General features: G+C 42.9%; 1 protein-coding gene across 4 annotated transcripts in view; it reads left to right on the top strand.

Annotated features, from left to right (window-relative positions):
* The window catches only part of TRIO (trio Rho guanine nucleotide exchange factor), a 370973-nt gene that overhangs the window by 247090 nt on the left and 104904 nt on the right, over window positions 1-18979 (top strand). For all 4 annotated transcript variants that reach the window (XM_082837244.1, XM_082837245.1, XM_082837243.1 and 1 more), the window contains exons 20-23: window positions 2046-2161; window positions 5486-5608; window positions 17830-18024; window positions 18123-18238. In XM_082837244.1, coding sequence (XP_082693370.1) covers window positions 2046-2161; window positions 5486-5608; window positions 17830-18024; window positions 18123-18238 — 550 coding nt within the window. The remainder of the gene's footprint in view (window positions 1-2045; window positions 2162-5485; window positions 5609-17829; window positions 18025-18122; window positions 18239-18979) is intronic.

The following is an 18979-nucleotide window of genomic DNA, read 5'->3' as shown; positions in this document are numbered from 1 at the left end:
GCATAGAAAAAGACCTGGGAACAATTATACTAAAGTGTAAGTAGGGTTGTCATGGGTGGAAGTTAAGGGTACTGATGATTTTTACGCTGTAGAATTCTGATTGAATATTTTGCAGTGAAAATGCATCCAGGTGATACATCATTTTAAACTTAATCATAAATTGTTTTACAAGTTTAATTGAAATGACATGGAAGTGGGTCCTCAGAAAATGAGGAGAATTGTTGAAAACAGTCTCGGTATTCAGGCCCTGTTCTATCAGCTTTAATCCTCACCTGAGCTTCAGTCCTGCCCCAGGCAGAGGCTACGGAAATAAGAGACTAGAAAAGACTTACGCTCGTTTTCCTTTCATTTAAGTGGTAGCTTATTTTTTGACAGGCTTCAAATTTCAGTGCTAATTTGCTTCGCTAAACTAGTTCACTTTTCAGTCGAGCAAAGATAATGTAACAGGACCAACCAGTGGGCTGGCGGGTACGTGCTGCCTGCAGGCTCCTGTTTCTCACAAAGTACTCAGCCTATGAGGAACTCGGTAAATATTTGTGGAGAGGTTATTATTTTTAAAGTTTTCCAATAAAGTTATATTCCAGGTACCACTTATTTGATTTGCAATTTCAGTCAGGGAATCTTTTTCTGAAGTTTTTTTATCTGTTTACTTTGTAAACTTCTAGAGTAAAAACAGACTCACTGTAAAGAATGTTTAAAGTGTACAAATGTATATAAATTACCTAAATTCCTTTGCCAGTGGTAACCACTGTGAAGACCTTTTTGTGCTTCCTTCTATGCACATAAATGGAAATATGCAGAGATACAAACGTGTAGCTTCAACTCACCCATCTGGCTTTTTAATGTTTTTTTTGAAGTGGGACTATATTCCCCTGCAATTTTCTTCTTAACGCTTAGTAATAATTTCATTCTATATCAGAATTTGGAGATCTGCTCTGTTACTTTTAACATCCAGTATGGCGACTTTGTAATTGATTTAATCTGACCCCTAATCAATGGGCTCATACGTTGCTGCCAGTTTTTCCGAACAGCACCTCAGTGTGTGTGCATCCGTGTACAAATTGTGTCGAGAGCTTGTGCCAGCACCGTATCTGAAAGATAAATTCCTGGTTCAAGGGTGCGCACCACTCAGTGTTGTTACCTGTCACCAGGTGACCTCTGCAGGGGTTGTGCTCCATTTTCCTCCCCCAATAATACAGGCACACAAGTTTCCTCTGTCCCTTCTAGCCCTGGGCAGCGTAGTCCTTGCCAGGGAGTGGTGTAAACTGGTCTCATTGTTTGAGTGAGACGAAACGTTTCTGTATTTTTAGTGGCCATATTTCATTTCATATAATCGTGACCTCCATGTTTATATGCTTTGCTCGCTTTGCTAACAGATTATTCATATTTTCCTCTTGACTATTAAGTAAGTTAGATACACCTTCTATGTTGCCAATAGTTTTTCCTGGCTTTTTACTTGTGTCCTATTTTTATGGCGGTTGTTATTTGGTTATGAGATTTTTAATTCTCTTGTAATCCGATCGCTGTTTTAACTTTTCCTTTCTAGCTTCATGCTTCTCAACTTCATTTCCTTCCCTCTCCTAAGGGTTTATGTTTTGGGTTTTGTTTTTAAAGCCCCCATCGTTTTCTTCTAGTACTCCACTGTTTCATCTGACATCTTTTGATGTATACTAAATTCCTTCCGCAGGAAGGTTCTCATGGTCTTGCACAAAACATCTAATGCTGGTGTTTTTCCAGCCATTGTCAGATTGCCCCAGCAGGGGACTCAGTAGCTACCCCACTGACCCAGCCGACCTGAGGGATTAGAGGCCAACTCGAGTGTCGGGTGATGCCAGTCCTAAGTGTAAACTGGAGTAAGAGAACGAGGAGAGGTCTGGACAGGCGTGTCAAGGAGGCCAGGCAGGCAGGCCGTGCGGCTCAGCGACTATACTCTGGCTCACCACGGCCTTTGCATTAAAATGTCTTTAAATAAAAATGAATGGGATTTTGTGGGTGTTGTGCTTGATGGCCAGCGCCAACATGCGGCTTTCTCTTCATTCTCTCAGATATCTTGAATGAGCTCTTCCAGCGGGAGAACAGGGTGTTGCATTACTGGACCATGAGGAAGCGGCGGCTGGACCAGTGCCAGCAGTACGTGGTCTTTGAGCGAAGCGCCAAGCAGGTCAGCCATCACACAGCCCTCCCGGCGCCCTCTCCCCGCGCCCAGGCCTCCGTCCTCAGACGGGCAGCTTCTGACATGGCAGCCGATGGAAAACCACTCCCTGACCATCAAAACAGCCTTGCCTTTTACTTGACCGTTCGTTGCCAGAAAACCCCCCAGCCTCGTAAAAGTGTGTTCCTCGGTGATTTTGGCCTCAGCGGGTGTGCCATTCAGCTCTGCCGAGCTGCCGTCACCCCCCAGTTAAGACAGTGAAGTGCGCGCAGTCGTGGTCGCGATGATTTAAGTCACTGTAAGATAATACGGTGGGCAGTTTTCCATGTTGGCGTACTCATATCTTCAAGACAAAATTGTGTTCTTCGGATAAACTGAGCTAAAATTAAGTAAGAAATGTGGCAGAATTTCTCAGAATTCAGTATACTCAAAAAAGGCCACGCATTTGGCTAAGGGAGAGACCTCAAGAGGGTACGTTTGCAGTGTCCCCCTCCCCTCCCCCGCCTGCCGGAAGTCATTCTGGGATCGATGGCCAGTCGTGGAGATCATTTTAGGGTAAAGTCTGTCTGACTGTAACTCAGACAGGAAGATGCCTGTCACTTCTCTCTGGCCTTAACAGTAGCCTAGGAATCCGTGCCCGTTAGTCCAGAATTCGGAGGGTCAGGAGGGAACGGGAGGGAGAAGGCTTGTTCCCAGAAGCCCCCGCGAGTCACCTCACATGCACCACGTCCCCGGGGCCTCCTCAGGGCTGCCGGTCCCTGGTGACCGCGTGTGACCTGCTCTGTCTTCTGGATCCACCTGGAAACCTGACACGTGCCTGATGCAGCGTAGGCATTCGATAAAATCCGTTTAGCTCAAGAAAGATCACATTTTCCTCAGCACAGGTTTCTCACTTGGGGAACATATTTTGTTTAATTTGGTAAATGTCAGTCTCTCACTGGGCAGCCTGCTGCCCAGAGCAGCTTGGTGTCCCAGGGCGTAAGCAGGAGTTCATTGTCCCTGAACCTGGCACCTTGACCCGACCTCTCCCTTGTCTTGATTGGCTTTCCCAGATGCAGTTACCACGTTCCCAGCAGGGGTGGCAAGCGGTAGTATTTTTTAATGTTTAAATTCCATTTTCTTAACATTTTATTTAAGGATAATCTAACCGTATTTCAGTTACGGTTAGATTATTATCTAGATTATGGGGGCCTGATTTTATTTCTAATTAGAGACTATTTCATAATCTTTTCTCACGTCTTTGTTTATCTCTCTGTTGAAAGACAAGGAGTCATTCAGCTACAGAGAACAAAATTGTAAATAATGCCCTTGACAGAGAAGAAGAATGGAATACGCTGTTGCTTTTTCCTAAAGCCAGTTCGCGTGCCAAAAATAAAATCCTTCAGTTTCTGCCGTTACAGATGATGGCCCGTCAGCCCCACGGCCCTGTAGGGTTGGCTTCTGTGCTGTACGATAACAACAGTCCCACAGTAAATACCGAGTTATGGGTGGGCTGTGGCAGGTGACTTGCAGCCCCTGCTCTGCTCTGGGCACCTCCTGCCTCGGGGCTGCTCCTCCTGGGCTGTCTGTGCCCCCTCTCCCTTACCTCTGCCTCTGAAAGTTGGCTTTCAGTTCAGGGCTTGTTCTTGTTTCTCTTTCCTCTCTCCTTAGCTCTCACTGTTGGTGTCTCTCAGCCCTGACCTCCATTTCTGGTCTCCAGATGTAGAAACCCCAGCTCCCTCCTTGCGTCTCTCCACTTTGGCCTTAACCAAAGCAGAAGTGGACCCGGGACTCCCCGTCCGCCGTGTCCCTGCCCTCATCTTACCTGATTCCCGCCTTTCCCTCATCTTGCCAGCTTCACCCCTTCATCGGGGCCTGATGCAGCACATCTGCCCTCTCCTCCGCCCCCAGAGCCATCACGGGTACCAGCCTAGCCGTGTCTCCTATGAACCCCCTGGACCGGTTTGCCAACCGGTGTTGCTTTTCTCTCGCTCACTCTCCACGGCAGTCCCTTTTCCATGTGGCAGCCCCATTCACTTCCAGACCAAAGTCCAAAGGCCTGCGGCCTCCGAGGGCCCTCTGTCGCCCTCCAGCCTCACCTCCAGCCTCCCCCTGTGCAGGGCCCCTTTCCTCCTGAGCCCATCCCTTCTCAGCCTGCGGGTCCCTCATGGTCACAAGGGCAGGGCCCAAGCCTCTCCCACCCCAGCGCCCCCCTCAGCACCTGCCTGCATAGAGGGCGCTTGGGCACAATGCGCTGTGTGAACGGAGGAAGTAGGGACCTTTGAATAGATTGACCAAAATGGCTTTCTGCCTTGATGCACTGTCAGTGGCAGCATTGTTTCAGAGATGGGATAGCCATGCTTGTGCAAAACGAAAGTAAATTCCCAGCCAGGAAGCTGCATGGTAAGTAATCTGGGTCGTGGTTTCCTTTTCATTTTTTTCTTCTAAAATGCCATAAATGCTGTGAAGTATCTAATAGAGACGGTGATGTTTCTGTTCCAAGACCAGCAAATCACAGCGGACAACTAAGATACTGTGAAGGGCAGATATGAAAGCTTCCATGTTTTTATGTTTCTTTTCCATAGTGTTGCTTTTTCAGATGTTTATGTTTAAGTAAGATTTCACTTCAGATCTATGCACATAGGAGGAAAAATAATGGCTTCCATCTAAAAACATGAAAGAATAGGAGTCAGAGTGTGTCCTTCTGTTGCAGTCTGGACCTTGCCGGCCCCCTTCTTCCCAGGTGGGGTCATCTCTCTCCTACATCTGGGAGGTTAAGCCACTTCTGCCAGCGTCTCCCCAGAGCATCTTTATGCATAATGACGCTCTGTAGGAGCCCCCAGAAGGCCAGTGAAGTGGGTGCACACCTCAGGACTCACTGAAGGCAGGAATAGGAAGAAACGGCTAACATTGTACATTTGAAAGCTGGGAATTTGCATCTGCTTTCTTTTCCTGTTCTAAGTTAGATCACCCCAGGAAGGCTGTCAAGTCCCTGTGATGCGAATGTCTCAGTGTTCAGCAATGCGAGGGTCTCAGACTTCCCGTTCCCCACACTTTCTCAGTATTCTTGAGGGAGGCTATTCACTGGACTCTTATGGCCCTTTAGGTTCATGCTTATAAGAAACTCCTGAGCTTGTTGTCATTGATGCCTAAGTGACATGATTACAGTTTTCTAGAATGTCAACTTTTAATTTTGGAATTAAGATACATGTTTCAGAAGCTCATCTCTCTTTGAGGGAGTGTTTCTTGATGCGCCTGGGAGTGTGACTTTGCGTTTAAATGAGATACTGAGGTATTGGGACTTGCTTCACTGACGTTGAGCCGTGAACCTGTTTCCATTCCTTCCGTCTCTAGGCTTTGGAGTGGATCCATGACAGCGGGGAGTTCTACCTTTCCACACACACCTCCACAGGTTCAAGTATCCAGCACACCCAGGAGCTGCTGAAGGAGCACGAGGACTTCCAGATCACGGCAAAGGTGAGCTTGCATTGGCTCAGTGCCTGCGTGCCTCCTGCATGTTTCCAGGATAACCTCAAACAGGATACTTTGTGTAAAAGAGGTGTTTCCTAAAAATTTCATTGAAGAAATACCTTATGCAATGGGAGGAACGGGGTGAACCAGATGGACTGTTAGACCCTACTTTAGTGGTAATTCTAAGCCCTTTCACACTGTCCTCATTTGTCCCTTCGTTTCTCTGTTTCCTCTTGTGCCTCTGATTTCTGGAAATGCCTCCCACCTCCTTCCTTTATTTTTTTCTTTCTTCTTTGTCCTTTTCGTTCTTCTCTTATTTTCATTCGGTTTTCCAAGTATTTTCTGAGTACTTGCTATTTTTATGGAACGCTGGTGTTCCCGGCTTGACTTAGACGGATCCTGTGTGTGTTTCCTTTCCTTGTCTTGAACAGTGAAAACTGCTGCAGTAGCATCATGCCCAGTCGTCCAGTCACGAAGCTGTCCGGGTTTTATAGTTGGCAGAGTTTATGTCAGTGGCTGTTCATAGGCTTATAAAACTGGAGGCATTTTCACTTTTCTGCTGAATTAAATACATCTTGATGGCATATGCAGTACATGTGACTGTGAATTTTTAAGCAGATGTGTAAGAATTCACACACTGACATGAATGTTTTCTCAATTAAAATATTTGCAGGGGCTAATTCCTTCTTTTACCTCAAAACAATTTTGAGGCTTCTAGGCTTCCCTTCTCAACCTGTGGTGTTCTTGTTTTTTGTTTTGCAAAGTTTTGAATATACATTCTATGTACTGTTTTCAGGAGCACCTCTGTTTTTGATGATAGAGTTAAGGTTTTAGAAAAAATTGGAAATTAATTCACATTTAAGAGTAGAAAATAAATGATGAAGCTGCATAATAATTTTTGGGTAAAAAGAAGTGTTCCTGAGGAGACACTTTCAAGATAGTGGAGGAGTAAGACGTGGAGATCACCGTCCTCCCCACAGATACATCAAAAGTACATCTACATGTGGAACAACTCCAACAGAACACCTACTGAATGCTGGCAGAAGACCTCAGACCTCCCAAAAGGCAAGAAACTCCCCACGTACCTGGCCGTGTGGCTGACAGGGTCTTGATGCTCTGGCTGGGTGTCAGGCCTGAGCCTCTGAGGTGGGAGAGCTGAGTTCAGGACATTGGTCCACCAGAGACCTCCCGGCCCCACGTAACATCATTCGGCAAGAGCATTCCCAGAGATCTCCGTCTCAACACTAAGACCCAGCTCCACTCAACAACCAGCAAGCTCCAGTGCTGGACACCCCATGCCAAACAACTAGCGAGACAGGAACACAACCCCACCCATTAGCAGAGTGGCTGCCTAAAATCATAAGTTCAAAGACACCCCAAAACACACCGCCGGATGTGGTCATGCCCACCAGAAAGACAAGATCCAGCCTCATCCACCACAACACAGGCACCAGTCCCCTCCACGAGGAAGCCTAGACAACCCACTGAACCAACCTTAGCCACCGGGGGCAGACACCAACAACAACGGGAACTATGAACCTGCAGCCTGCGAAAACCAGACCCCAAACACAGTAAGTTAAGCAAAATGAGAAGACAGAGAAATAAGCAGCAGATGAAGGAGCAACGTAAAAACCCACCGGACCAAACAAATGAAGAGGAAATAGGCAGTCTACCTGAAAAAGAATTCAGAGTAATGATAGTAAAGATGGTCCAAAATCTTGGAAATAGAATGGAGAACATACAAGAAACGTTTAACAAGGACCTAAAAGAACAAGAGAGCAAACAAGCAATGATGAACAACACAATAAATGAAATTAAAAATTCTCTAGAAGGAATCAGTAGCAGAATAACTGAGGCAAAAGGACAGATAAGTGACCTGGAAGATACAATAGTTGAAATAACTACCACAGAGCAGAATAAAGAAAAAAGAATGAAAAGAATTGAGGACAGTCTCAGAGACTTCTGGGACAACATTAAATGCACCAGCATTCGAATTATAGGGGTCCCAGAAGAAGAAGAGAAAAAGAAAGGGTGTGAGAAAATATTTGAAGAGATTATAGTTGAAAACTTCCCTAATATGGGAAGGGAAATAGTCCAGGAAGCACAGAGTCCCATACAGGATAAATCCAAGGAGAAACATGCCAAGACACCTATTAATCAAACCATCAAAAATTAAATACAAAGAAAAAATATTAAAAGCAGCAAAGGAAAAGCAGCAAATAACATACAAGGGAATCCCCATAAGGTTAACACCTGATTTTTCAGCAGAAACTGCAAGCCAGAAGGAAGTGGCAGGACATATTTAAAGTGATGAAAGGGAAAAACCTTCAACCAAGATTACTCTACCCAGCAAGGATTTCATTCAGATTTGACTGAGAAATTAAAACCTTTACAGACAAACGAAAGCTAAGAGAATTCATCACCCCAAACCACCTTTACAACAAATGCTAAAGGAGCTTCTCTAGGCAGGAAACATGAGAAGGAAAAGACCTACAATAAGAAACCCCAAACAATTAAGAAAATGGTAATAAGAACATACATATCAATAATTACCTTAAATGTAAATGGATTAAATGCTCCAACCAAAAGACACAGACTGCCTGAATGGATACAGAAACAACACCCGTATATATCATGTCTACAAGAGACCCATTTCAGACCTAGCAACACACACAGACTGAAAGTGAGGGGATGGAAAAAGATATTCCATGCAAATGGAAATCAAAAGAAAGCTGGAGTAGCAATTCTCATATCAGACCCAATAGACTTTAAAATAAAGACTATTAGAAGAGACAAAGAAGGACACTACATAATGATCAAGGGATCAATCCAAGAAGATGATATAACAATTGTAAATATTTATGCACCCAACATAGGAGCACCTCAATACATAAGGCAAATGCTAACAGACATAAAAGGGGAAATCAACAGTAACACAATCATAGTAGGGGACTTTAACACCCCACTTTCACCAATGGAGAGATCAACCAAAATGAAAATAAATAAGGAAACACAAGCTTTAAGTGACACATTAAACATGATGGACGTAATTGATATTTATAGGACATTCCATCCAAAAACAACAAAATACACTTTCTTCGTAAGTGCTCATGGAACATTCTCCAGGATAGATCATATCTTGGGTCACAAATCACACCTTGGTAATTTTAAGAAAATTGAAATCATATCAGTTATCTTTTCTGACCACAACACTATGAGACTAGATATCAATTACAGGAAGAAAACTGTAAAAATTACAAACACATGGAGGCTAAACAATATGCTACTAAATAACCAAGAGATCACTGAAGAAATCAACGAGGAAATCAAAAAATACCTGGAAACAAATGAGAATGAAAACACAACGACCGAAAACCTATGGGATGCAGCAAAAGCAGTTCTAAGGGAAGTTTATAGCAATACAACCCTACCTTAAGAAACAGGAAACATCTCAAATAAACAACCTAACCTCACACCTAAAGCAATTAAGAGACAAGAACAAAAAAAAACCCAAAGTTAGCAAAAGGAAAGAAATCATAAAGATGAAATCAGAAATAAATGAAAAAGGAATGAAGGAAACAGTAGCAAAGATCAATAAATCTAAAAGCTGGTTCTTTGAGAAGATAAACAAAATTGATTAGCCAGACTCATCAAGAAAAAAAGGGGGAAGACTCAAATCAATAGAATTAGAAATGAAAAAGGAGAAGTAACAACTGATGCTGCAGAAATACAAAAGATCATGAGAGATTACTACAAGCAACTCTATGCCAATAAAATGGACAGCCTGGAAGAAATGGACAAATTCTTAGAAATGCACAACCTGCCAATACTGAACCAGGAAGAAATAGAAAATATGAACAGACCAATCACAAGCACTGAAATTGAAACTGATTAAAAATCTTCCAGCAAACAAAAGCCCAGGACCAGATGGCTTCACAGGTGAATTCTGTCAAACATTTAGAGAAGAGCTAACACCTATCCTTCTCAAACTCTTCCAAAATATAGCAGAGGGAGGAACACTCCCAAACTCATTCTACCACCATGACCACCATCACCCTGATACCAAAACCAGACAAAGGTGTTACAAAAAAAGAAAACTGCGGGCCAATATCACTGACGAACAGAGATGCAGAAATCCTCAACAAAATACTAGCAAACAGAATCCAACAGCACATTAAAAGGATCATACACCATGATCAAGTGGGGTTTATCCCAGGAATGCAAGGATTCTTCAATATACACAAATGAATCAATGTGATACACCATATAAACAAATTGAAGGAGAAAAACCATATGATCAACTCAATAGATGCAGAGAAAGCTTTCGACAAAATTCAACACCCATTTATGATGAAAACTTTCCAGAAAGTAGGCATAGCGGGAACATACCTCAACATAATAAAGGCCATATGTCACAAACCCACAGCCAGCATCGTTTTCAATGGTGAAAAACTGAAACCATTTCCCGTAAGATGAGAGACAAGACAAGGTTGCCCACTTTCACCACTATTATTTGACATAGTTTTGGAAGTTTTAGCCACAGCAATCAGAGAAGAAGAAGAAATAAAAGGAATCCAAACTGGAAAAGAAGAAGTAAAACTGTCACTGTTTGCAGATGGCATGATACTATACATAGAGAATCCTGAAGATGCCACCAGAAAACTACTAGAACTCATCAATGAATTTGGTAAGGTTGCAGGATACAAAATTAATGCACAGAAATCTCTTGCATTCCTATACAGTAATGATGAAAAATCGGAAAGAGAAATTAAGGAAACGCTCCCATTTACCATTGCAACAAAAAGAATAAAATACCTAGGAATAAACTTACCTAAGGAGACAAAAGACCTGTATGCAGAAAATTGTAAGACACTGATGAAAGAAATTAAAATGATACGAACGTGGAGAGATATACCATGTTCTTGGATTGGAAGAATCAACATTGTGGAAATGAGTATACTACCCAAAGCAATCTACAGATTCAGTGCAATCCCTATCAAACTACCAATGGCATTTTTCACAGAACAAGAACAAAAGATATCACAGTTTGTATGGAAACACAAAAGACCCCGAATAGCCAAATCAATCTTGAGAAAGAAAAATGGAGCTGGAGCAATCAGGTTCCCTGACTTCAGACTATACTACAAAGCTACAGTAATCAAGACAGTGTGGTACTGGCACAGAAACAGAAATATAGATCAGTGGTACAGGATAGAAAGCCCAGAGATAAACCCATGCATATATGGTCACCCTATCTTTGATAAATTAGGCAAGAATATACAGTGGAGAAAAGACAGCCTCTTCAGTAAGTGGTACTGGGCAAACTGGACAGCTACATGTAAAGGAATGAAATTAGAACACTCCCTAACACCCTACACAAAAATAAACTCCAAATGGATTAAAGACCTAAATTTAAGGCCAGACACTATAAAACTCTTGGAGGAAAACAGGCAGAACACTCTATGACATAAATCACAGCAAGATCCTTTTTGACCCACCTCCTGGAGAAATGGATATAAAACCAAAAATAAACAAATGGGACCTAATGAAACTTAAAAGCTTTTGCATAGCAAAGAAAACCATAAGACGAAAAGACAACCCTCAGAATGGGAGAAAATATTTGTAAACAAAGCAATGGACAAAGGATTAATCTCCAAAATATACAAGCAGTTCATGCAGCTCAATATCAAAAAAACAAACAACCCAATCCAAAATTGGGCCGAAGACCTAAGTAGACATTTCTCCAAAGAAGATATACAGATTGCCAACAAACACATGAAAGGATGCTCAGCGTCACTAATCACTAGAGAAATGCAAATCAGAACTACAATGAGGTATCACCTCACACCTGTCAGAATGGCCATCATCAAAAAATCTACAAACAATAAATGCTGGAGAAGGTTTGGAGAAAAGGGAACCCTCTTGCACCGTTGGTGGGAATGTAAATTGATACGGCCACTATGGAGAACAGTATGGAGTTTCCTTAAAAAACTAAAAATAGACCTACCATATGACCCAGCAATCTCACTACTGGGCATATACCCTGAGAAAACTATAATTCAAAAAGAGTCATCTACCACAGTGTTCATTGTAGCTCTATTTACAGTAGCCAGGACATGGAAACAACCTAAGTGTCCATCGACAGATGAATGGATAAAGAAGATGTGGCACATATATACAATGGCATATTATTCAGCCATAAAAAGAAATGAAATTGAGTTATTTGTAGTGAGGTGGATGGACCTAGAGCCTGTCATACAGAATGAAGTAAGTCAGAAAGAGAAAAACATATACTGTATGCTAACACATATGTATGGAATCTAAAAAAAAAAAAAAAAAAGGTTCTGAAGAACCTAGGAGCGGGAAGGGTAAGCTGGGACGAAGTGAGAGAGTGGCATGGACATATATACACTACCAAATGTAAAGTAGATAGCTAGTGAGAAGCAGCCGCGTAGCACAGGGAGATCAGCTCGGTGCTTTGTGACCACCTGGAGGGGTGGGATAGGGAGGGTTGGGAGGGAGACACAAGAGGGAGGAGATATGGGGATATATGTGTATGTACCGCTGGTTCACTTTGTTTTACAGCAGAAACTAACACAACAATGTAAAGCAATTATCCTCCAATAAAGATGTTAAAAAAATAAAATAAAAGGTTATATTGAAAAAAAAACAACAAAGAAAGAAGTGGTGTATATGTACTACTATATTTAAAAAGGATAACCAACAAGGACCTACTGTATAGCACAGGGAACTCTGCTCAGTGTTATGTGGCAGCCTGAATGGGAGGGGAGTCTGGGGCGAATGGACTCATGTGTATATATGGCTGAGTTGCTTTGCTGTGCACCTGAAACTATCACAGCACTGTTAATTGGCTATACTCCAATATAAAATTAAAACTTAAAAAAAAAGAAAAAGTGTTCCTAAAAATAAAAAAAAATGTTCCTATAAAGTAAAAAGATTGAATTTCTTGTGTGGCCCTTAACTTGGCTTTGAAAACATATCCATGGGGAATTTTTAAATCGTTTAGAGTGACAACAGCTACTTTGTACTATGTTTATTTTTCCTTTTTGATACATTCTGTAACAGCTTCTGAGTCCTGCTGTTCTTTCTTCCCGGGGCTCTCTTCTCAGCTCCCCTCCATCCCAAGCTGTAAGTGTACCTTTTCCATTCAGGCTCTCGGTGCCGGGCTGTGGGAACCCCTGGTCTCTGTTCTGGAGGGCACACAGTGTAGCGGGGCTCAGTGGGGAGGCCTGGCAGCAGGAGCATTTGGGTAGGGCGAGCCACACCCAGAGGGGCCGTGAACGCTCCGAGGGGGCCCCCGCCCGCTCGGTTAAGGGGAGCTGACCTGTCGTACCTCTGCAGGTAAGGATCATATCTTTTCCTTCCTCTAGCTGCAGTACATGTTCGGCCGAATAATTCTTATTTTTTGTTAATGATTGGATAATAAATACAGTTGTTGTGTGCCTTATATGATTTATATTTGTTTCATTGAATGTCCTTTGGTTATAGATAGTAAGAAAATGCCTAAGATACACTCAGGTAGATTTAAGCTTTGCTCATTTGCACTGACTTAAATTTCCAGGGATGCTGCGCTCTGCAAGCCATGCGTACAGCCAGACAGCTGTTCACTGCCCAGCTCCAGGGGATGCCATGCCACGCACACAGGTTGTGGTGGGAATGTCGTCATCTAGAGCTGAGTAGCGTGGCAGCTTTGTGCCACCAGTGGAGCACGTACAAAGGGATTTTTCCATTATTTCTAGTTTGCCCTTTTCCTCAGACTTGGGTTGTGGTTTTGGGAAGAATGAGCAGTAACAGGCATATTTTTACCTGTATTTTATTTTAAAAATAAGCACCTGAAATCAAAGGTGACATCTGATCTTTCTATTTCCCAAATAGAGCTGTTTCTTTTGTTGGGTATATACTGAATTAGTTTTGCTAAGAGGAACTGATAGGTTTTGAAAAGAGCACCTCTCAGGTTTTTTTCTTAGCATTTTTTCCTTGGTTTCTGGCTCCTTTTCTTTTAATCAGAAAGCGCCTGCCCTGGTGCTTGGCGACATCATTCAGTTTTTCGTGTTGAAATGATGCTCTTGCTAGCCTTCTGTCCCTCTGTCTTAGCGTCTTCTAAGAAGTCATTTTTCTCTTGTTACGTAGAAAATCCTTCGTTCTGACATGACATCTTCCAGTTCAGTAGTTACATAATTAGTATTGTAACATTTTTAGGGTTCATGGAAATGAAACCTCTCCTCACTCTCTGATTAAGACTCAGCTTGATTCCTTTGCAACTCAAGGCAGTAATTTCTCAGAATGCTTTTAAGCACCACCGGCATCCAGGCCGTGGGTGTTTCCTTAAAAGCAGATTTCTGTCTTCACCAGGCACGTACTGACTTGGACTCTCTGGGAGCAAGGCTTGAAAAGGAGCATGTCTAACAAGCTCACCAGGTGGTTTTATGCACACTCAAGTTTGAAACCCACTGCCTTACTAAGACCTTCACAACTTTGTCCCCTATGCCAAGTGCCTTACTTTGCTACAAAGTGTCTGAGACCATTGAATATGCATCCTTTCTGGGTTTCTGATTACCTGAGAACATGATGAGTAAAGCTCTCGTGAGCATGTGGACTTCAACGTTCAGTCTGCCTTTATTTTTCTCCAGTCCCTTGATTATGCGTAAAGATGAGGTTGTTGAGATTATATTTATACTCTTCAAAAATGAAAATCTGCTTTCATAACAATCTCTTATACAAACAAGGAGGCAACTGTGTCCTGATAGTGAAGGATAAGCAAGAGTTGTTAAATGAAAATGCTAGGTGCCGCACAGTGCTTATCATAGGCATTTATGCAAAAAAGGGAAGGGAGAAAAATACACATACATACACGCACTTGCTTGTGTATAATAGAACATCTCCGGGGTGGTACACAAGAAGCTGATACAGGTAACAGGTGAATGTGGAGTGAGAAGGCTTTTCACTTCGTGTCCTTTTGTACCTTTTGAATTTTGAATTCTGTGAATGCATTTTAAAAATACCAGTTAAGGGGCTTCCCTGGTGGCGCAGTGGTTGAGAGTCTGCCTGCCGATGCAGGGGACACGGATTTGTGCCCCGGTCCGGGAGGATCCCACATGCCGCGGAGCGGCTGGGCCCGTGAGCCGTGGCCGCTGAGCCTGCGCGTCCGGAGCCTGTGCTCCGCAATGGGAGAGGCCACAACAGTGAGAGGCCCGCGTACCACAAAAAAATAAATAAATAAAAATACCAGTTAAAAATACACCATTATAAAAGGTTCATGGATTAGCAGGTTCATCCTACTTAATTTTGATCGCACCATTCATTCACTCAGTTATTTATTGGCCTCTACAATATACCAGGAACCACTCACTGGTGCAGAGCTCATGGATTGCACGTTCTAGTTAGAGAAACGAGCAATAACATGATAAATGAGTAAATATATATATATACACACATGTTAAATAAGAGAAAAAACCAGGGGGGAGGGGAGGGTTGCCATCTTTGATAGAGAGGCTTCGGCAGGTCTCCTCAAGAAGCCTTTGACTATCTGATGAGCATTTTTGTTTAAATGAAGTTTGCAAAGGGAAGATTTATAGATCTACCAGCCTTTGCCTATAGGAAACCTTTTGTTCTGTATCTAATTTCATAGACTCAGCCTGTCGGCGTCACGTGCTTGCAGCTAGGTCTGTTTTGTGATGTGTTTTTGACATATATGAAAATCTTCCTTTAGTTTCTTGGTGGCTTTTGTTTTCTGTTTTAATGTAGGTAAGATGCATTATCTTTTTTATCTTCACTTCTATGTCCCCACTGCTTAAAGCATGAAATAACTTTCTTAACCCCTTAAAGATTAAGGGGCCCTTGGACAACACGGGGTTGAGCTGTGTGGGTCCACTTATACTCAGAATTTTGTCAACAAATACGTACTATAGTACTGCCTGGTCCCATTGAAGCCTCGGATGTGGACTTCATGGGGGCGGGGTGAGAAGTGAGGCGCAGGGGTCAGCACCCCAACCCCTGAGTTGTTCAAGGGTCAGCTGTTTGCAGTGCCCTCCACTGATGTCATTCATGACAGTGAAAAAGAAATGCTTAAATGGTGGTAAAACCCAACTTCCCCGTGCTTTTCAGAAGATTAATATCTTGGTAAACAGCAAAACCTTCTTTAGGCAACCTGATTTTTTAAAAATCCTGTATCAGCCATGTCAATTCTCTTTGATATTAAAATTTAATAATGTTTCTAACTTAAATCCGTTTTGGAATTTATGCTTCCAAGTCTGAAGCTTTGATTTCTTACTTCCTTGATATATAATTGGGCTTGTCTTAACCAGAAAGGTATCGTGTTGATCACAAGTCAGAAGGTTTGTTTGACAGATATTTTCCTTTTAGCTCACTCTACTTGAGTTCATATCCACACAAGATGAAGGCCCTAAAAACTTTCAGAGTGTTTTGTTTGGCTGACTTTCTCCAATAAACAGCTTTTATGCAATTTGCAATAGCAGTATTTTTCACAGAGGTATTAATATCTCTGGAGTTCTGTTTTCCTGTAGTTTTTTTGTAAAGTATGTTTTCATGCCAGTTAAAAGTAACTACCACTCCCATTAAAGTTGCAGGTGTATACACACTTGCATAAAGGACCTAATGTTAATTTATTATCTCAATAAATATTTGGTAGATGGCCACCATGTGCCAGACACGTAGAAGGTGTGTGAGATACTAGTGAGCAGAGGAAGCAAATGTCCCTGGCTGCTGGCAGGTGCATTCTAACCAGGAGAGAGACAGGCAGTGATCTTAGCAAGTGAATTACACCTCTTGGGAGGGTGAGGCGTGCTGTGGGGCAGAGCAGAGCAGACAGGGTGAGGGAGGCACGTGGCAGTCGTGAGGGTTAGGGAGGCCGGTGAGAAGTGGCCTTTATTCGAGCAAAGCGTGAAGAAACCATGGAGACGTCCAGGGGAACAGCATTCCGGGTGGAAGGGGCACTGGTACACAGAGGCGGAGGCCAGCAAGCCTGGAGGGATGGTGGGCAAGCTGGACCCTGTGTAGGAGCCCGGGGGGCGTTCGTGTAGAGTCTGAGGATGTTCACAGCTGGCTCTGCAGGCTGCCTAGTGAACTCTGCTCAAAACTTTTATTGTACAAAGTAAGATAGTTTATCCAGGTTTTGAACCCTGACCTCCTTCCTTTGGGGGATTTTTAAAGTCAATTTCCTGAGTGTTAGTCATAAAGATTTTCTAGTTAAAGCCTAAGTGAGAAAAGCAGGTTCCGTAGCAGAAGAGTAACTGTACTCCTACGAAGTGCCAGTGGGAACGTTGAAGGAAGCCTAAGGGCCAAATGAAATGGTAACAAATGATACAAGTAGTAAGTCGTAATGCGTGAGATAATGAGTGAAACGGATGTGACGAAAAATCTGTTGAAGAATCAGATTTGAGTGAAATCACTGCCGTATGTATGTATGTATCCATCTATCCATCTGTCTGTCGGACCAGTGTTTTATGGTTATCCGTAGCTATAAAAGTAGGAAAGTCATACTTAAAGATCTTTCTATGTGCATATAAAATGAAATAAGTGTATTTCTGAGAGAGAGTTTTAAAACAGGGACTAAGTTTAAAATACCTCTATGAAGGCAGCTTCCCTAGTCGTGGCTTTTCCTCCGGGTCTACTGAGAATTAAAGAAGAAACGAGCGCGTGCTGTGATGCTGCGCCATCAGGGATTTGGTTGCGTATCTGTGGGGGGCGGTGGGGGGCGGCGGTGGGGGCTTAGCCACATAGGCTCCAGGAGAACGAAAATCTCAGACGGCTGCTGCCCTAAAAGGGCTTTCGGTCTAACTGGGGACACAGACTAAACAAGCGTAAGGCGGGAGGTGTCTGTAAGCACTACCTATGGCCTTCACAGGAGGAGAGTCGTGGAATGTAGAGGCCGTCCTGAGTGAGCATCCTCTTGTTCATTTTGCAGAGTGATTGACCATCTACCAGGTGAAGACACCGTCCAAAGACAGTCCAGACTTTTTCCTCGAGGTCATAAAAATGCCATTCATTGCAGAAGAGCTGAGGAAATGGAGCCAGTCTAGGATCGGGGAGATGAATTGGGTGGACTTAGGGTTTCAGTCTGAGTTTCTGTCACCAGCAGTTATTTTCCTGTTCAGAGCTCAGAGTTGTAGGCAAGTTGCCACTGTGTTTCTGGTTTCTGGCAGTTGGGTTCATTTGCTTCACAATACTTTCCTGTTGTTTTTTTGCAGCAAACCAAAGAGAGAGTGAAGCTATTGATACAGCTGGCTGATGGCTTTTGTGAAAAGGGGCATGCCCATGCGGCAGAGATAAAAAAATGTGTCACTGCAGTGGATAAGAGGTACAGAGATTTCTCTCTGCGGATGGAGAAGTACAGGACCTCTTTGGAGAAAGCCCTGGGGATTTCTTCAGATTCCAACAAATCGGTAAATTGCTTTGTGCAAATTGAATAAATGACTGTTTTCTTCTTCGTACTGTTTGTCGATTTAATTAACTGAAGTTCATTGACTCCCTTATTCCACAGAGTAAAAGTCTTCAGCTAGATATCATTCCGGCCAGTATCCCCGGGTCAGAGGTGAAACTCCGCGATGCCGCTCATGAACTTAATGAAGAAAAACGGAAATCTGCCCGCAGGAAAGAGTAAGCTTGTCTTTAAGAACCTGCCAGGATTCACTGAAAAAGTGAAGAAAATGTCACTTGGACAAAGATGCTTACTTCTGTGTGTGCTTTGAAATCAAGCAGTGTTAATACTTTTCATTGCTCTGAATGTGCTTAGTTTTTACAGCAAAAATGCCACTGTGTCCACTGTCCCCTGATGCAGAAACAGTATCTTGATGTTTTGTCCATGCGCCCCCATTTCATATGTGGTTGACAAGTTGTTTTAGTGTCATTTGTCATCAATAGGTCATGAGTAATAATACTAAGGAGAAGAAATTAATGACACAAGTGCAGCTGTTTGGAAGTTGCTAATTAGTAAACTGTACTAAATATTAATAAAGACAAAAGATTGCCCTAAACCAGTGGTTCTCAGTCGGGGCCAGCTTTGTCCCCCCGGACGGACATTTGGCAATATGTGGAGACATTTTTGGTTGTCACCCAGTGGGGAGGGGGGAGGGCTACTGGCATCTAGTGGGCGGAACCGGGGATGCTGTGAAACGTTTTATAAGGCACAGGACAGTCCCACAGCAAAGCATCCTCCAGCCCCAAACGTCAATACTGCCAAGTTGAGAAACCATGACCAGTAGGTACCTTAACAAAATTTTTTCCAGAATGTTTTTTCCTTTGAATTGGTGACTGGATACTGTTAATTCTTCTATTCTTGCTTGAATTCTCCAGAACATATCACTGACGAATGCTTTTTCAACCACCTTATTATTTCAT

This window comes from Leucopleurus acutus (assembly GCF_964270905.1).
Source record: "Leucopleurus acutus genome assembly, chromosome: 3".
In the NCBI taxonomy this organism is placed as follows: domain Eukaryota; kingdom Metazoa; phylum Chordata; class Mammalia; order Artiodactyla; family Delphinidae; genus Leucopleurus; species Leucopleurus acutus.
Note: the sequence above shows the minus strand (reverse complement) of the source record. Positions and strands in the feature narration are given on the sequence as shown.